The 18,426-nt window shown below is 37.0% G+C and overlaps 1 protein-coding gene across 6 annotated transcripts in view; it reads left to right on the top strand.

The window, feature by feature from the left end:
• The window catches only part of LOC122342162 (potassium channel subfamily T member 2), a 63,601-nt gene that overhangs the window by 20,327 nt on the left and 24,848 nt on the right, over positions 1-18,426 (top strand). For all 6 annotated transcript variants that reach the window (XM_043235975.1, XM_043235973.1, XM_043235969.1 and 3 more), the window contains exons 2-10: positions 4,314-4,393; positions 4,676-4,775; positions 6,184-6,237; positions 7,470-7,518; positions 8,272-8,331; positions 10,612-10,686; positions 11,310-11,393; positions 11,709-11,803; positions 14,600-14,780. In XM_043235975.1, coding sequence (XP_043091910.1) covers positions 4,314-4,393; positions 4,676-4,775; positions 6,184-6,237; positions 7,470-7,518; positions 8,272-8,331; positions 10,612-10,686; positions 11,310-11,393; positions 11,709-11,803; positions 14,600-14,780 — 778 coding nt within the window. The remainder of the gene's footprint in view (positions 1-4,313; positions 4,394-4,675; positions 4,776-6,183; positions 6,238-7,469; positions 7,519-8,271; positions 8,332-10,611; positions 10,687-11,309; positions 11,394-11,708; positions 11,804-14,599; positions 14,781-18,426) is intronic.

The raw sequence follows: 18,426 nt of genomic DNA, 5'->3' as shown, positions 1-18,426 counted from the left end.
GGAATGAATCAGGTCCTCCACGCCCACAAAACTTGATTATTACAACTAGATGTGTGTGTTAGGAATCCCAAAGGTGATCTCTGTCGCCATAGCAACACCCAGCATGGTCTGGCGGGGTTCCGGCTGTGAGGGAAGGATACGTTCGGGTCGACCTCCACGTGGGGTCCGGGACCCCTTACGGACTGTGAATTAGCATTATCGCGTTTCCCTGACGTATGAGACGGAGAGACAGACTGATCACACATGTTCTTGGGCCGTGTTCTCTCCCCGTCCTTTATTCCCATTGTTACGACATGACTCACCGGATATTATGTGTCCCTCTGTGTTTCCGTCCAATTACGCAGAGCTCTGTGGTAATGAGGCTGGCTCCAGAGATCTGTGGGGAAGTCTTTAAAAGACCGGAGTGATCCGGCTCGCACTGATCTGGTCTGTAGCTAATGCATCTTTATGAGTCCCTGGGTAGATTGAGCTGAGGAAAAGTGATTAAAACAGAGCGAAAGGGACTGGAAACGTGCTGGAGAACAACAAACTCAATGTATGTGACATTCTCCCATGAGTGACCTTTAAATGAGCGTAACTGTTATTTACAGCTTAATGTGTGAAGACAGCTACTGTTGCCTGATGGCAGTTACCACAGGTGATTATATTGACTTTATATATTGTGTTTCGTGGTGTAGAAATGAACTGTCAATCTGAAAGGAAGCTTAGTGGCATAAACATTTAAAAAATCAATCACAACCTTTTAGCATCGATATTTGAAATATCTGTTGTTTCCAGTATGTTGCATTGATTAAGTTACAAAGAACGAAAATACGAAAAATTATTTTATTTAATTATTTTAAATTAAATTGAAACAAGGATAAATACGATTAAAAGTAGTTATTAAAACGAAATATCATAAACATTTAAAATATCTTTCACTCAAGAGAAATTAATTAATACAACTTTAACTGTGTGATCATTCTTTTAAAATATAATTAAATTCATTTAAAACAAAACATTTTAAAGCAAAATATTTGATACAGTATACACAGCTTTATATGTATTTAGAACTGCATACATAACTGAAATAAATACCTTGGCTGTGTGATATCACCACAAAAAAAATGTTTATTAGTGCTTTGAGAATTGTTTTAGTATATAGCAGTAATACATTTTTGTCACAATTTCTTCAATTTAAACCAGCCTTTTATTTTGACTTGTAAACACAATTTAGTAATAAAATTTAAAGAAGTTTATGATCATCCTCCATAACTTGGTGTTATTTACGCCTCATATCAGGTCTAAACATTTGTGGAACCATGGCAACGACTGATTCATTTGAATTGAATCCATTATCAGTGGAAATCGAAACCGTAACTGTACCCGAATAAGTGTGGAATGGAGCCCGATAGTAGAAAAGCGGCTTATAAAAACTCAATCGAGGATGTTATTCTCTGGCCTAAATGATATTCTATGGCCTAAGCTCTCTTTGCCTCCATTCATTAAACTACAAATTGACTGAACCATGTCCATATCAATAATCGGTTTCACTCAGAAGTACATCACAATACAGAAAAAAAGCTCTGTTGTGCCTGCATCTATTTTACCTCTGGTTAATCACAACTAAAATAAAAACTGTGAGAACTTGACTGACAGGTGATCTGACCAATCATGGCGCATGCTTGAGATATGGAAGTGCACTGTCTATAATCATGTGAAATCAAAGCATATAATATATAATCAAAGCATCTGGGGTTTTAGGCCTATTAAAATCTAGTTTACATAATGTCATAAACGGGATAATCAACCGCTAGCCGTGCGTTAAATGCACTTCACGGAGGCAACCACCCTTCGCTTCACATTGTGCGGTTCTTAGCCTCCACGTCCTGCATTTAAATTCCTTTAATGCACGCCTAGCCATTGATTATCGCTTACATAAAAAACAATAATATATATAATACTAATTTATATATTAAATAATAATAATATCATAATTTAATTCATAAGTTATGCTATGATTTCAGGCCTTAATTTCTTAAAAAAAAAAAAAGTCATATTCTGATTTGAAACATCATAATTTCCCGAGATGTTTATTCATGACACACAATTTAAAAATGAGATTTAAATAATAATTACAAAATATCATAATTCCATAAGAATGTCAATACGTTTATTTCAGCCGCATTTGAAGACAAAGCAGTGGGAGTGATCATGATGAAACAGCTAATCATTTGGCACTGGATGTATGGATTTCAGCGCTGAAGTTAAATACTCTGTGTTGAATAATAAAATAATCTGTTAAAATGTGTTTTTATCATTCTGTGCACAAAATCATGTGAACTTCTGTTTATGCAGATGTGCGCTCATCTGTTTTCGATGCAGGTCCTTTACAGCAAAAAGACCATCACTGCGACACTCTCAAGTAATGAAACTACAGCAGCGTGCTTTTTAAAAACATTTTCATAATTTTCACGTTAAATTGTTGGCTCGGAAAATATGTAAATAGCACGCACAGTATCCGTCGCTGTGTCCGTTCTCGCCTTAACCACAAATCAGATAGAAGAGTAGATGAACTTCGGTGGACTTAAACTTAATATGATGTGAAAGAAAGTACTTTCTGATGTTGATTTAAATAAATAAGAACAGATGATCTGTCACGACACATTAAAGAGCCACAAAACTGTATTTGTATTCTGAATTGATATAAAAATGACAGGTTAAAAGCTGAGAGACATGAGACGTTTAATATCAGAAATAACCTTTCCTGTCGGTGTGTGCTCAGTTTTCTCTTTGCGATGTATTTTACACCGTGTGAGAACACACATGTAGTGTGAGAGTTGCATTGTTTGTCGTTCATGGCAACAGCAAGGGCAGGTCTTTGTGAACAGTTACTTTTCTTCAGCTAAAGGATGTTATCTGTCCTAGTATTTCTGTATACAAGAAGTTTGAAGCATCCTTCCTGCGTGTACACGCAAAGCATAATGGGTAATTTCACGTTCCATGAAAGCACACGTACGTCTGCAAGATGTCTGTTAAAGAGCAGACCTAAGCAGACTGTGTTCACATTCCGGCCTCATTTGCTTTCCTATGTAAACTACGCATCATTAATACAAAGGTTACTAATTTTTACATTTTAATATTACTGTTAAATATATTAAGAGGCTTTAAGTGTTTCTGCAACATTTTGGTGTGCTGTTTAATGAAATATTGACGAGGGTGCTTAATATGGATTGCAAATGGCCAAAACATGCTTTTTGTTCAAATACTGATTGTTTTGTTTTGAGGAACGATCTTAATATTTGCGGCTGTGAAATCGACATGCTTGTGCTGCACTTATGCTTATGCTTGTTTTGCCCTCCAGGTCTTTGAACCGTTCATATGATTGAAAACAATATATATGTTCAATTATGAGACGAGGGTTCAATTTCCAAATGTATACCTTAAATTTACTGCAGTTTGTTTTGGATAAAAGTGTCTAACAAATATGCAAACCAAAATGTTATATAGCAATCTGATGTTGGTTCTAATTATGTTTGCATCCTCAGTTAATGACAAAACAACGCTGGAATTTCAATCTCAACCAAACTGATGATTCAAATCAACAATATATCACTTATTAGGGTCTTATTCAAATCCAAGAAATGTCCTCATTTATATTCATCCAGGGTGTTTCAAATGCTTACATGTGCGACACTAATGCCTCGCACCCTTAAGAGTGCCCTGATTTGTACATTTCCAGAACTCAAAAAACAAACATTTTTACTGACTAATCTGTTTAAGTGCTTTTATCAAAAAAGAAACTTTCCATTTCTGCTTTTAAACCATCTAGTAAACATTTGTAACTGCAAGAAAGCACATTTCCATTTGGGTTTCGAAAAGATTGCCCGTGGTGATTGGCATCTTGCCGTTGCAGATGCTGGACGGGCATGGGGTCGAACATGAGATGGAATATCTCCCATCCTCTCCCTGTTCCAGATCTCTTGTTTGTTGCAGACTGTGGAGCGAAATGAAAAAGCACTAGAGTTACGGTTCCTCCAGTTACGTTACCCCTCGTTGTGCCAGTCATTTATAATTCTGTATTAAGTCAGTGCAGATAGCAAGGTCAACCACGGCTGCCTTGTTCCCAAAAGGCAACATCATTTCCTTTTAAAGCTATTAGACTTTAATATAGCAACAGCGCTTTGTAGCTCTCAATTGATTGCTTTTTATATTACCGCAATGGCAATAAGTCTAACTTTCTTGCCTCCTCTCTCACACATGTCATCATCTGTCCTTCCCCCTTCCTCTCCATCTCTTGTTTATCTCCAACCAAACATCATCATTCCTTTTAGAGTGCAGGTAGAGTTCTATGTGAATGAAAACACTTTCAAGGAACGCCTGAAGCTGTTCTTCATCAAAAACCAAAGATCCAGTGAGTTCTCGCCCAGGCCGAGGGGTGGCTCTAATTGTGGCTTTCCTTGTCCTGTGAGGTGGTAGTTTGTTTTTGCTTTGACGTGGAGTGCTGTTGACCCCTGTGAGTGGCTCTGTGGAGCTGGTGCTGGGTAATTGGTTGGTCTTGTATTTGTTTCTGCGCGTTTGATGTGCTGTCCTCTAGCTGTCATGTCCTGTCCGTGAGTACTCGGCTTCGTGTTTCTGTTGTTTGTGAAGCTCTTTGTAACGCCGATTGGTGACGGCCTCACGCTCTTTTCTGCAGGTTTGAGAGTGAGACTCTTCAACTTCTTCCTGAAGGTTCTGAGCTGCCTGCTCTACATCGTACGAGTCCTGCTAGATGACCCCCGGGAAGAGAGAGACTGGTGAGAAGCCACATGGCAATGAGCATATAAGATGCATGTGCAGCTGAAGAAAGCAGGATCTTGCAGGCAAGAGTAGGACAAAATATTAAAGTTGTGGCCAGAAGCATGAAGAAATATCTTAATTTTAGCGGGAATGAGAAAGAATTTGAGGGAGAAGGACTGATAAATCACCTCAATATCACAAAAATGTCTATTGCTTATCTGTAGGTAGATATTGGGTGAAAACCATGGCTGTCCATTACTGCCAAACATGTCCAGAAAAGTATTAAAGACATTGTCAAAATAATCCGTCTGCCATGAAGACTATGTGCTATGTGGATACTCTGCATTATGGTGCTGAATTGTTGAATAAAGTAATTATTTTTGATTTCTTTGCGTAAAAAAAGTATTTTCTTCATAACGTTATGGTTGAACCACTGATGGCAGATGGACTATTCTGATGATGTCTTTCGTACTTTTCTAGGCCTTAACTACGTAAAATGGCAGAATTTCAAACAAAATCAGGCCAAAACTAAGTTTGAATCGGCTTACCAAAGCAACATGCTAAAGCTTACTTGAGTACTGAAAAGTAATATTTAAGTATCACTTGCATAATCAAATGTAATATTAATCGTTTCACATAATATTTGTGTGTTCGAAGCAACATGCTAACGTCAAACTTAACAAGAGTTGAATGTGTTTAGTAAGGAACAGCAACTGTTTGTTTGTGATCCAGAAAAGTTGGAATAGAGCTGAAGAGTGACCATATTTCTTCAATAGATTTGAATACAGCAGTCAAGAGGAAACACCTTCAAGAAGCACAGATTGATGATCTCTAGTGACCAGCTGTCAGTTTGAACGAATCTTTATATATACTGTAGATAACGTTTAATTGCTTGAGTTGACTAACTCAATGTACTGGTGGAAGGTGTTTCTGCTCACTGCACCAGTTGAATGACTGTCTGCACTTCCATTGGTAGTTGCTGCCTTACATCACTGCTCATTAGCATAAAATTGAACTTGGTCACATCACCTGCTGTGATTTTCACTCATGTCACTGGAAATCACCAACTCTCACTAGAAGTGCGAAGAAGGATGACAAGTATAGGCAAAGAAATAGAGAGACAGGTCAAAGTCTGTTGCATTTCTGAGTGTAAATGAAAAAATGTATTTTCTGCCAAAGTGCAGAGGAACAGCATATCGAGGGGCTCACGCCAAAGAGATGTGAACGATAGGAAGAAGGATGGTCAAAAGTGAAAACTGTGGGATCTATTTTCAGTTCAGAGAAGAGTTCATGTCGTTTCGGAGAGAGAGTGTGGGTGGACGAAGGGAAAGTGAGATCTGGAGGAACAATCTGGAGAAGATTGAAGTGCCTTTGGATAGTCCATGCATAAAAACTCTTATCTGTGTGTGTTTGCTTCCCCTGCAGTCCTGGCTGTCTCAGGCAGAATGCCTCTGCCCACAACAGAAGCCATTTTGACTGGTAAGTATTCAGGCTCTTGACTCTGGCATGAGAAATGACGATGGTGGCCGAGGGCCAGAAACACAGACATACGGCCATTTTGATAGAGAAGATCTGAAGGAAATCAATGAAATAATTTGTAATGTTTGTGAATCTCCTCTTTTTAAGATGTTTATCAGGTTTGTAAAAATAATTTTTAAGCTTGTCTCTTTTTGTAGTTCATATTAAGCATTCATAAGTGCACTTTAAAACCATACCTGCAAATATGTCCAAATGTGTCCAAAGATGGTCCTGTTTCAAAAGTGTTTAATCAAAAAGTAAATAATTGTTTTAACAACCTTTTTTCATGTTTTCAAGAAGTACACTTGTTTTGATGTATTTACTAACATACTGACATTGATTTTAATTGTAACTGTACTGTGTTATTCAATATTATTTTTTAAACAAACTAATGTACAACTTCTTTATCACAAATGTGCAATTACTGATGAATGCAAACAGCGGTTTCAATATACTAGTGTATTAGTAGTTTAATAACAATGTAATTACAATGTATTTAAATGCATGAAATACAAGTTTCTGGAGAAATTAGAGAAAAAAATTGAGTGCATGTAGTAACCGTATTTCCTACCAAAATGGTCATAATTGTTAATCTAGTGGATCAAAAACACTCCAAGATTCAGCTAATTGCCCGGTAGCCCCGCCCAACACTAAATCGGATTGGTTTAGACTCTAGACTCTAGACACTCTTCATAATTAAACAATATATTAAACATCCAACATGCTCTAACTGGGTATGATTTGATTACATTTTTGCTGGAAATGTATGGTGTTGTTTACAGTTAGGCCATTTTGTCTCACGCCAACAGTCGAATTGATTTATCGACTTCAGGACACTGCACCGGGCGTCTCCGTGACATGTTTAACAAGGCTGTTCGGTTTTCGCTATTTATTAGACATCAAAAATTCTGTCGGTAGTCTGTAAGCGTTTAATGGTGTGTGTCTGACACGATGCCACTGTGCTCATTACTTTAATGCAGAATACACACCACACAGCTTTGATTTCTTCATTCGTAGCGAAAAATGTTGGTTTGAATCTGTTTATTGCCCAGCCATTGTAAGCGGATTGGATTGTGGAATTGGTGTGTTTGTTCAATTATGAGCACTCTCCTTGATCTGGGCGTCTCTAATTTGTAATTTTCTTTTCATTTTTTTTATCTCATTTTGTCGTAATAATGGCTTCCTGTCATCAGGTCCCTCATTATTTGGGTGAACAGGCCTCTACCACTCTGGGCTCTTCAGGTCAGAATAAATAAATCCTCTCTCTCATTCACTAACACACACTCATGTTGCTATTAATTATTCGTTTTTGTTAATATTAATGTATTAAATTATTTAATTTATTTTAAATTATTATTCATGTTAGCGCAGTTCCATTAAATGACGTTAACACATACAACCTAATAAGTTATAAATGATACATTTTAATCATGTATTAGTAAATGTTGAAACTAACATGAACTACGATATGGTAATATAAAATATTTGTAATTTTTAGTTCACGGTAACTAACGCAGTTAACTAATGTGAACAGATAGAATTATGTTGTAATGTTATATACCGGTCAAGCGTTACTACTTATTCATTTATTTGTACTTCTTTTTTTTTGATTAATCTTTTGTTTATATTTGTTAGTAACATTTGGACTGAGGTCACATTTTAAATTTTAAGATCGAAACTTGTTTAATGCTTAAAACCTGCAAATAAAAGTAACCTAAGTGATGAAACATTTTCAAAGCAGTTTTCCAGGAAAAAAATTTGTGACCCTCATGTAACAAAAACCTGTTAGCTTTAATAAAAATCAACCCATGGTACATGAAAGCGCCTGTGTTTGAAAGACACATTTGCCATTGTTGTGTTGCCCTCGGTTTGGCCATTTATTCTCAGACAGTGTGAAACACTCTGCCCCTGCTGTTTCTTCCTACACAACCTCTGCTTCTCTCTTATCTTTGTCTCTTTTTGTCTCTCTGTTTGTCTATTTTCGCCTCTCTCCAGGTGCTTGTTGCATTCATCAGTTTTTCAGAGACCATGTTGCTGGTGTACCTCAGCTACAAGGTGAGTCGAACAACACATGCGCCCGTGGTTTTAGCACCGGTACACTGTTGTCCCTCTTGGCTTTAAAGAGGTCTGTAATACGTGGAAAGAGCTGTCTGAATCTGTTAGCATTTCCGTTCATTATAATGCTAGCTGCAGGGCTGTTTTAGCTTTGAGGAGCTTTGCTTGACTTTCATTTAGTGAGAAAACACGGCTGCTTCTGAGCGAACTTCAGAGAAGAAAAAGCCTTTGTTAGTTACACCTTCTGCCAGCAGGCGCTAATTGACGACAGCCATTTTTTCACCAAATCCAAGGACAGTAGTGGAAATGAAATCTATAGACGTCTTAAAATATATATTTGAGATATAAACTTGTAATTGCAAGCTATAAATTCCAATTTTGAGCTAAAAAAAACCTGATATGTTCTCAGAAATGCAACTTTATATCACGCAGTTCTGCAAAAAAAAGTCAGAATTGTGAGATAAAACATAACTGTGTCACATAATTAAAGACAATTATGTGACATAATTGTTTTTTTTTTTTTTTTTATTCAATAGTGGAATCAGGCGTCCATAGAAATCCCTACATTTAAGCATACTTTAGATTTAGTTATTAAGGAAATAAAAAGTCTACTTTAAGAGAATATACTTAAGTTTACATATATAATTTTTTATAACTTACATAAGTTGATTTGACTCTGAACGTCTAAACACTATCATCATTTTTTTTGACCCACTTTGTATTTTGAAATGTAATTACTTCTGTTGTCTCTGAAATGTTAAAAAATTAATGCTACTCTAAACTTTTTACTTTAAATATAATATAATACTAAAACAAGTGCACTTCCGTTCCAAGTGCTCTATTTTCATGCACTAATTTTGTACATAATATATTCTGTAGCGCGTCTTTTAATACAAGTGTATTCAAATGTGCTATCTTAAGAAGTACTAAAGAAAATATATTTTAGTATATTAAGGAATACAAAATTAGTTCGTGAAAATAGAGCACTTTAAATACATAATGGACTTGAGATAAGTATACTTAAGTGTGTTAATAAAAACTATTTCATTAATTAACATTAATTAACGCTTATTTTATTACCATTATATTATCTACCGTTACAGTTTAAGTGTATACTTTTAAGGCTTGAAGATACAACTAAGCACACAGCATTTAAAAACAAAATGTAATAAAATGGCTTTTTGTTGTTTATTTCATAACTAGCAGTTTACATTCTTAGTACATGCAATTAAATAATATCTTGACACGTTTCGCACACTTTAGCAGAATCGCGGCGCTGTTAAATCACATTAACATTCTGTTCTGAGTGATATTTACCTTGCATGGTGTAATACCAAACCTATAATGAGATAACCATGATATTTACATTGCTGAGTCTAAAAAAGTAGCTCACCACACAAAAGACTGTGAGCATGAATGCTATTAAATCACTCATTTAATAACATTTGCTTTTCGGGGCAAATCAATTCAGAATATGTTACCTCATGTAATAAATATTAATGAGCAGGGCTGATATGTTTAATATCGTGTCCCGTTGACTTTTTAGATGGTTCCTTCACCTTGACTATAATAGATCTGCAGTACTCAAAGTGTATTTGAGAAGGTCGAATGAAATGAGAAGAGAAAAGGTGTAGAAACCTGCTGGACTACCCGTCTAAAACCAGCTTCCCATGGCACCTACGTCCACGTGTTTCTGAGATGTTCAAAAGCTGGTCTTCACCTGGTCCAGACTGGTTCGTTTTAGCTTGTATTTCAGGCTGGACCTTCTTAGATGAGCAACGAACAAGCTACAAAAACAAGCGTAACCACCGTAAGCTGTTTTGACCTGTTTTTTCCAGCAGTGATAGAGAGAGATTGATAGAGGAAGAGTTTGCCAGTGACGATCAATCAGCTTGCGTTGAGCTGTTTTGAAGGGACTAAGTGGGTAGAGAAAACACGAAGCATGTTTGTCCCGCGGACGCCACAACCTGCATCTCTCGCGCTCTTTCCGCATTGATTTCTTGCCACACCATCTAGGCCTCCTCACCCACGCAGGTTGAGACCTAAACATACATCCAGCTTTTGAAACGTGGAAGACGTTTAACACCTTAATTCATCCACGGGCTCAACTGCAAGCGATAAATGAAACATATTTCCGAGGGGGGGCGAGGAGAGTGACCTTTAACCCTGTTTTTTTTTCAGCGGATCAGACTCAATCAAAGCTGCATTTTATCCTTTAATCTGAGAGGTCACACAAACAACAGCGTTTCTTGACCCTGACAAGAGTGTCCTTGTTTCCAGGGCAACGTTTGGGAGCAAGTGTTGCGCATTCCGTTCGTTCTGGAGATGATCAGCGCCGTTCCTTTCGTGATCACTGTAAGTACAACAAGCCAATGGGACTTTAATGGACCACTTTAAGATCGAAATCTCACTCCTAACTATTAACTAAAACATTTGCCTCAATAAAGGCCTAATTTGTGTTCTTGTTGTTGTTAACTAAAATCATCTTTTTTTTTTAAATACAGTTAAAATATATTTTGATTCTGAAATTATTAGTAACAATAGTTAAAACTGTGTATATGTATATATATATATATATATATATATATATATATATTTTTTTTTTTTTTTTTAATCTATACATTCTATAGAATTTCTATACAAAATAACCCATCCTTCACACCACTGCAGGGGATGAATAAAGGCCTCCTGTATTGAATCCATACGTTTTTGTGAAATAACTATCCATAACACTAAAAGAAGTGCTGTAAATTATAGCTGTTTGCATTCAGTGACAATAATGCAATAGAAAGCTGCCAAGTTATATGATTTAAATGTGTTCAGAAAGAACTAAAATATGTATATTTTTCTCCACGATGCTGTAGGTTCATCAACAGCGCAGCAGTGCTCTTGAATTGCTGTATTTTGTATCGCAGCTGTAGCACAAAACACTTCGAAATACAAATTAAGGGTTTTATTTACTCTTTCTTTCCAATCAGGTGATTTTGCCCTCCCTCAGAAACTTGTTCATTCCTGTTTTCCTGAACTGCTGGCTGGCCAAACACGCTCTCGAGAACATGATTGTAAGAAATAAAGCCTATCTTCTATCCTTTCTTTCAGAGCAATTGTGTCAGTGTGTATCCACTTTCATCACAAAGCTCTTATTTTCCTCTCCATCTCTGTGTCACTTCCTCCTCATGCCTTATTCTCCTGATTGTATCCGTCCTCTGCTGCCGAAAGCTCGCTGGTTATCGAATTTGCCAGAGCTCTGGATGATTGTTTTTAGATTTCTATCATAAGTACGAGCACAATGGTGTTGCGTTATTAAACGTCTCGCTGTCTCTCACCCCTGCCTTCTTCTATCTCTCCGTTTCTCTCGTCCTTCGCGTGGTTTCCAGAATGACCTGCACAGAGCAATTCAGCGAACGCACTCTGCCATGTTCAACCAGGTGCTCATCCTCATCAGCACCCTGCTCTGCCTCATCTTCACGTGGTGAGAGAAAAACACGTTCAATACGTTCATTTCTGACAGTAAGAAAATTACTGCAGGCTTGATATTTAAAATGGAAGTGAGGCAGCCAGTTAAATTTGCATTATTTGCATTAAGTGATGTCCACATCAATTAAAAAATACTAAACAAACATGATTAATGCAACCAGGCGAGCAGATATAGCCAGAATATAAATGCTGTGATAGATCACACATGCACAGAAAAGCAGGTGGACAGCAGCTGAGTACCGAAAATTGAGCTTTCTTTCGCGCCTTCATCAGACAGTCTTGATGAATATTCACGTAAATGCTTATTGTTTCCGCACTTTAATCCAAACCAGCAGATTTGATTTGACTTCTTCAACCCCTATTACTACTCGTCCCCATCACCGTTTCTGCTCAAATGCACACGCAATTGCACTTATTATTGACTCAACAGTACTTTCAAGTTCATCTTCCTCCTCTTAAAAGCAAGTGTGCGTTCAAAAAGTAAAGAAATGCTTATATTACTGTACTGGCCAGCCGACTCTGTTACGTCACATGCCGCGGTACTGTAAAATGGTGGCGCCCTTGCCCAAAAGCTATTGCAAAACAACCTTTTTTCTTTAAAACAGTTACATTAATCATGTTTGTTATATATATATATATATATATATATATATATATATATATATATATATATATATATATATATATATATATATATATATATGTTTTTATTAAAGTGACTGACTGCTTCATCTCCACTTTAAGGTAACTCCCACTATTAACTAGTTTCTTGTTAGCATAACATTGTGGCTGTTTATTAATATTATTGAGCACATATACTGCATGACCATAGTCTACATCCCTAATCATACCTAAACCTAACAAGTACTTTACTACTTATTAAAGGAGTAGTTCAAAAAATTACCCCCAAAGATGTCATCCTAGATGTTTATGTCTATCTTTCTTCAGTCATTAGGAAATTAGGCTTGTGTTTTTTGTGCAAAACATTTCAGGTGTACTCCATATAATGGACTTCTATGGTGCTGAGTTTGTACTTTCTTTATGCAGTTTTAATGCAGCTTCAAATGGCTGTCAACTATTCCAGCCAAACACGGGACTCTAGTGAAAGCAAATGCATTTTAATTTTAATTTTATTATATAAGCTGGCTTTTTTGTACTATTATGTACTACATTTAAATTAATTATTTGGTAAATTGTACCTACGTTGCACCATAAAAGACCATTATATGGAGAGAAATCATGAAAAAACATAATTTCTTTACTGAAGAAAGAAAGACATAAACATCTTGAATGACAAGTGACTGAGTACATTATCTGTACGTTTTTTTTTTTTTTTTTTGTTCTGGAAGTGAACTACTCCTTTAATAAGACGCAAATTACAAGTTCGACAAGGTTAAAAATTGTAATTAATGGATTGCTAATGTAATTCATTTCTATCGTATTGTTGTAAAACCCACGATTTTCTATGTAGCTCGCGAATATCAGGAATTAACAAGAAATTTATGTGTGCAATTTTTGGATTTGTGTGTAAAGCCTCTTAAATAAAAGAGACAGTGTTTTGAAAATGTGTGCGACAGCTAAAATAAAGTAAAGCAGTTCAAAAATAGTAGCATTTATCTGACATAGAAATAGATTTATTTTCTGAAATAGAAATAACATTTCAGTAACGTGCTGAAAACAGTAATACAGTATTAATTTCTTCCAAAAACACATCCTACTGACATGAACTGTATTCTATTCATATTTGACATAAATATGTACATTTTTTGATGTTTTTGAACATTTTACATATTTAAATTGTACTTACGCGTTTCAACGTAACTTACTTTCTTTGTTTTTATTGGATGCAGAACATTTTTTTGCCACCAATGACTTTCAAACTAAAACATCATCTTCTTTTGTGTTCCTGAAGAATTAAAAATGTCACATTGTCTATAATTTACTTTTGACACTACAAAAGTACAGCATAAAAAGGCAATGTACAAAAGGTCGGTGAGAGAGAGCATAAAATGGTTGCATAAAATTAAAATCGTGCTTTTGATGCAATAAAAAGAAATTTGTAAGTAGAGGTTGATTTTGGAACGAGGTCTTTTTGCGTTGTACATTGCAGAATGGTAGCTAGAGCGATGCTGCAGACAATCTGTGCGACTGGTCAGGACTTGACAGGATGATGTTACTAAAGTGCTGATTAATTAAACACCATGTTGCATGTGTTCTCTTTTTCCGTGAGGTAAATAGCAGGGAGGTGCTGGGTAGCGGTGCGTTTGTAAAACAGAAGGGAAAAAATGAATGACCTTTTCACCGCTGACAGCTGCGTGTTGACTCAGCCGGCCTTTCAACACCGAGCAAATACGCGCGCGCACACTGAAAGATAACCCACACACGAACAGAGTTCGCATCGCGTCGTTTTGCTCGTGGCTCATCACGCAGTTATTGTGTTTTGGCTCGTGTTTATCGCAGCTCGCTCCAAACCATCCGGCGATGATATAAACCCTCTGGCTTTCCATGCACATGCGAATCCCCGCAAACCCGTCCACCTGAAAAGCCTTTGAAGGAATAGTTTATTCAGAGATTATTTACTCACCACCATGTCCATTTTTCATGGGACACAGGTAGAATTTATTAAGAATACAATGTTTTTTAATGACCCACATCTGTTGGGTCCTAGAAAGCTTTTAAAATAACATCAGACAGGTTTGAAACAACATGACAGTGAGACATTTCTGGGTAAAATGTGTCTTCAAAACCATATGTGAGCTGTTCTTCGTCTCTCTTTTTCTCTCTTTTCCAGTATTTGTGGTATTCAGCACTTGGAACGAGCAGGGAACAACTTGACGCTCTTTGACTCTCTGTATTTCTGTGTTGTCACCTTTTCTACGGTGGGATTTGGTGATGTTACACCTCAGATCTGGCCCTCTCAGCTGCTGGTGGTCATCATGATCTGTGTTGCTCTTATTGTTCTGCCAATACAGGTAAATAAAACTCACTCAGACAAATACACTTTTCATACACGTACTGTATATATACATATATGTCACCGAATAGTTATTGCAACCGAACGAAACGAATCACTACTGTACTTTAGAGTCAGTAATTGAATTATTCACTCGACCAATGCGCAATGCATCTGCTAGGTTTTGTTTGAAAACTACTGTCATTCTTGGATCAAAACCAGACAAAGTTCCTGGTTGTGGGTAGAAATTACTCATTAATAAAGGGGTCATATTAAAAGGGGTCATATTATGCGATTTCAAATGATCTTTTCTCTTTGTTCCACGTACAAGATCCCTGAAGTTGGAAAGATTAAAGTTTCAAAATATATGTTTTTCATAAAAATTACGACTTGTAAACGAGCCCCTCTTTTCTATGTTACAGAGTGGGTTTATTTTTGAAAACCACCCAAATGTTCAAAGAAAAAACATGTTGTTTGCGCAATTCAGTCAGGGCAGTCAGGCGCTTCTGACTCACAAGTTTTTCTTATTAAAAGAACCTGCTACTTACTATACTTATTATGTTTTGAGCAGTGAAGGGTAATGTGGGATAGTTCACTTTGAAACTAAAATTTAAAGTTTATCAGCTTACCCCAAGGGCTACTAAGGTGTAGATGTCTTTTTTGTTCATTAGATCCAATTTTGAGGTTTTTAAGTCAAACTGTGGTAGTCTGTCAGCCATATAATGGTCCAAAGGAATCCAAATTAAATCTTAACGATACATTGATGACCTAAGACACAAAATGAGTGGTTTGAGTGAGAAAACTAACAGTACAATATATATTGTACACCAACATATCCAAATGATCCGGTGCTTGACGTGTTTGCGCGCTCTGGCATAGTCTACGTAAGTGCTGAAAAGCGCCGGAAGTGATCTCTCACGCGTATACGTCACTCATTGTTTACACAAGATTGTAGGTAAGACTTTTCCTCTCTTCCAATGACATTTCCAGACACGAAATACTTGTTGTTTGTCGTTTTCCCGATCGCGAATGCAGACATGTTGTTATGTTTGTGAGATGATGCAATGCGACGTGTGAAACGACAAATTCGTGATAATCAGTAATTATGTCCCCACTGGATGCAACAAATGGCTCATTTGTAATGGCTTTTATTGTTTTGGTGTCATAGTCCTGGGTCGCAGCATCACGTTATGGTAAGAGGCAGAACATTTCCGCCAGACACTTACGGTATTCAGCCAAGCACTGTGCATAACTGGCTAGTCATATTACTCCTTGCTTAAAACATCAGCTTTGTACAATTCGACCCGTTTCAGAATGTGGGGCTTAGAGGACAAAATGTGCATTATGTGGAAAATAATGTATTTTTTGCACCTTAAATTGCTTAACACACAAGTTATTTTTAGCAACATCATATGACCCCTTTAACTTCTTGTTTATTGAACTGTTTGATTAGTTTTATATCACGCTCCGTGCCTCCTCTTTGTCTAAATATCAGCAAGTTTAGTGTAAGCATGTTATGTGCACAGTCGTGGATGTTTTGATAGCCACATCCACATTTAGTACATGTTCTTAATTCCCTAAGTGTATACAATAATCTGCGATAGCTGCCAGGCAGTAAAATCATAGCAATATTTTGCCATCGTGCAGCCCATGGAAGACAGCAGTTTACCCATTTGGATATTTTTAGCCAACCAATATTGACAAGGGAGCAACTGATGTTTGTAGCAACTGTGGAAATACTGGAGTAAACATTTAATAATGAATACAGACGGTCAGTTTTCCTCTCTTCCTTTTACGTTAGTGTCAGTTGAAGAAATTAACTTTTATATTTCAAAGCACTTTTTTTCTTTTATAGGGGCTAAAGCAATGCATAATTAATTGATGAATGCATAAATGCATATTCCTCTTACATTTAATCAATACATTTAATTAGAATAATAAAACGTTATATTGCTGTTACTTATCAAATTAAGTCGGCATCAACAAAATCCTTCGTTGCAAGGCATTTACTGTTTAATTCAGCCAGAGTTATGCATAATTAATAAGCCAGAAGTAGCATAAATGAATTTGCTCTGCATGTATAATTGCATAAATAATGAGATTAATGTTTAAAATATAAAATTATGAGTATGAGTTATTCTGCAATTGTTTTTTTTTTTGGGTCACTAAATCAGTCACTCACCCAATTCATTAAAAACAGATTAATTGAGTTATTACGGTTATGCTTTGCTTGAAATTACCGTCATTGATGAAATAAACCAAAACAGGTTGACATTGTGACATTGAAGTTGTTAATTGACTTTTTTAAAATCAGATTAAAATCAATTGTACTGATATTTGGAGAGAAAAAAACAATAACGACAACAACACTGTTACCTATCTATATTGACAACAAAAACTTATAAAGGAGCTATTTTGCCACCCCATCTTAATTTTTTAGATGCTTTTAATTTTGGTTCTATTTTTGCCCCAAGCTCCAAAATTCAAAACTCAGTAATTCACATCAAATTGTAAATTCATATAGCACTTACACAAACCTTAACTTATCTTAATACAATAAATCTGTCCCACTTTATGCATTCCCACCAGGTTTTGAAACTGCGTAATTTTATATATTTTATCAATTACTCTGAAGCAATTACAGAGAGCATACGGTGAATGAAAGAAAGTATTTTATCTCGACTTCACTCAGTTTCCTCAACAGTACTTCCGCTTTGTTCTTTCACATAATTTCAACTGTCAGACATTTTATGCAAATATTATGCGCTTATGATGACAAAGGCACTGAGTCGAATCACTTTTGTGTATAAGGCCCCATGAGACGCGTCACAGCTGGTGATTTTCACAGTCTGGCGCACAGACGTACGCCGAGACGCGCCTCTATGTACACAGCTCTTTAATGATACACGTTTCGCATCCCGTTTCAACGTATACCTCGCATTGCTGACACGCGCTCCCCCAAAACAAGCCTCGCACGCAGTCGCTCACGAGCGCGAGCGTCCCGCGAGGCTGAGGAGAGAATGAGATGAGAGCGAGCTTGTCTTTCATGTGTGATGTGAGGGCTTCCCTGCCAGCTTCCTCTTTGGGAGGCTGGTATGTTTCCGTCACACAGGAAATGGCAGTGGCTCCGGCGAGGCCCTCCTACTCTTTTCATCCACAAATACCAACTGACATTTACTGCTGCCCCCCACACGCAGCTGGTGCTCGAGCGTTACGTCCGAGGCTGTGTTTGTTTCCGGCCTGACAGGGGAAATCTCCTGTACCGCAGAGAGCCATCTCAACACGCAGACTGACAGCAGCCGCCGTATCCAATCGCTCCCTGTGCACACACTGCAATGACTTTTTTTATTCGAAGCTTTTCTGTAGCAATTAAACAGCGCCAAATCTCAATTCCCAAATACCCTTTGCATGAAAGCCGCTGAAGCCACTGTAAAGCAGACATTACCCACGATGCGCAATAAAACACATCGAATCTTAGCTGAGAATCCCTTTATGTACTCTATACCGGTAGCAAAACACTTTCGTTAGACATTTACGCCCCCCCATTAAACATGCGTCTGAGCGATTGTGCACAGAAACACATAAAAGAATCTCACTGCTAATATCACCCACACAAACTACAAGACAAACGACATGATCCACTTCACAAGCAATATCTACACACC

Source organism: Puntigrus tetrazona, chromosome 3, assembly GCF_018831695.1.
Source record: "Puntigrus tetrazona isolate hp1 chromosome 3, ASM1883169v1, whole genome shotgun sequence".
NCBI classification, from domain to species: Eukaryota; Metazoa; Chordata; class Actinopteri; order Cypriniformes; family Cyprinidae; genus Puntigrus; species Puntigrus tetrazona.
This window is presented reverse-complemented; position numbering and strand designations above follow the sequence as displayed.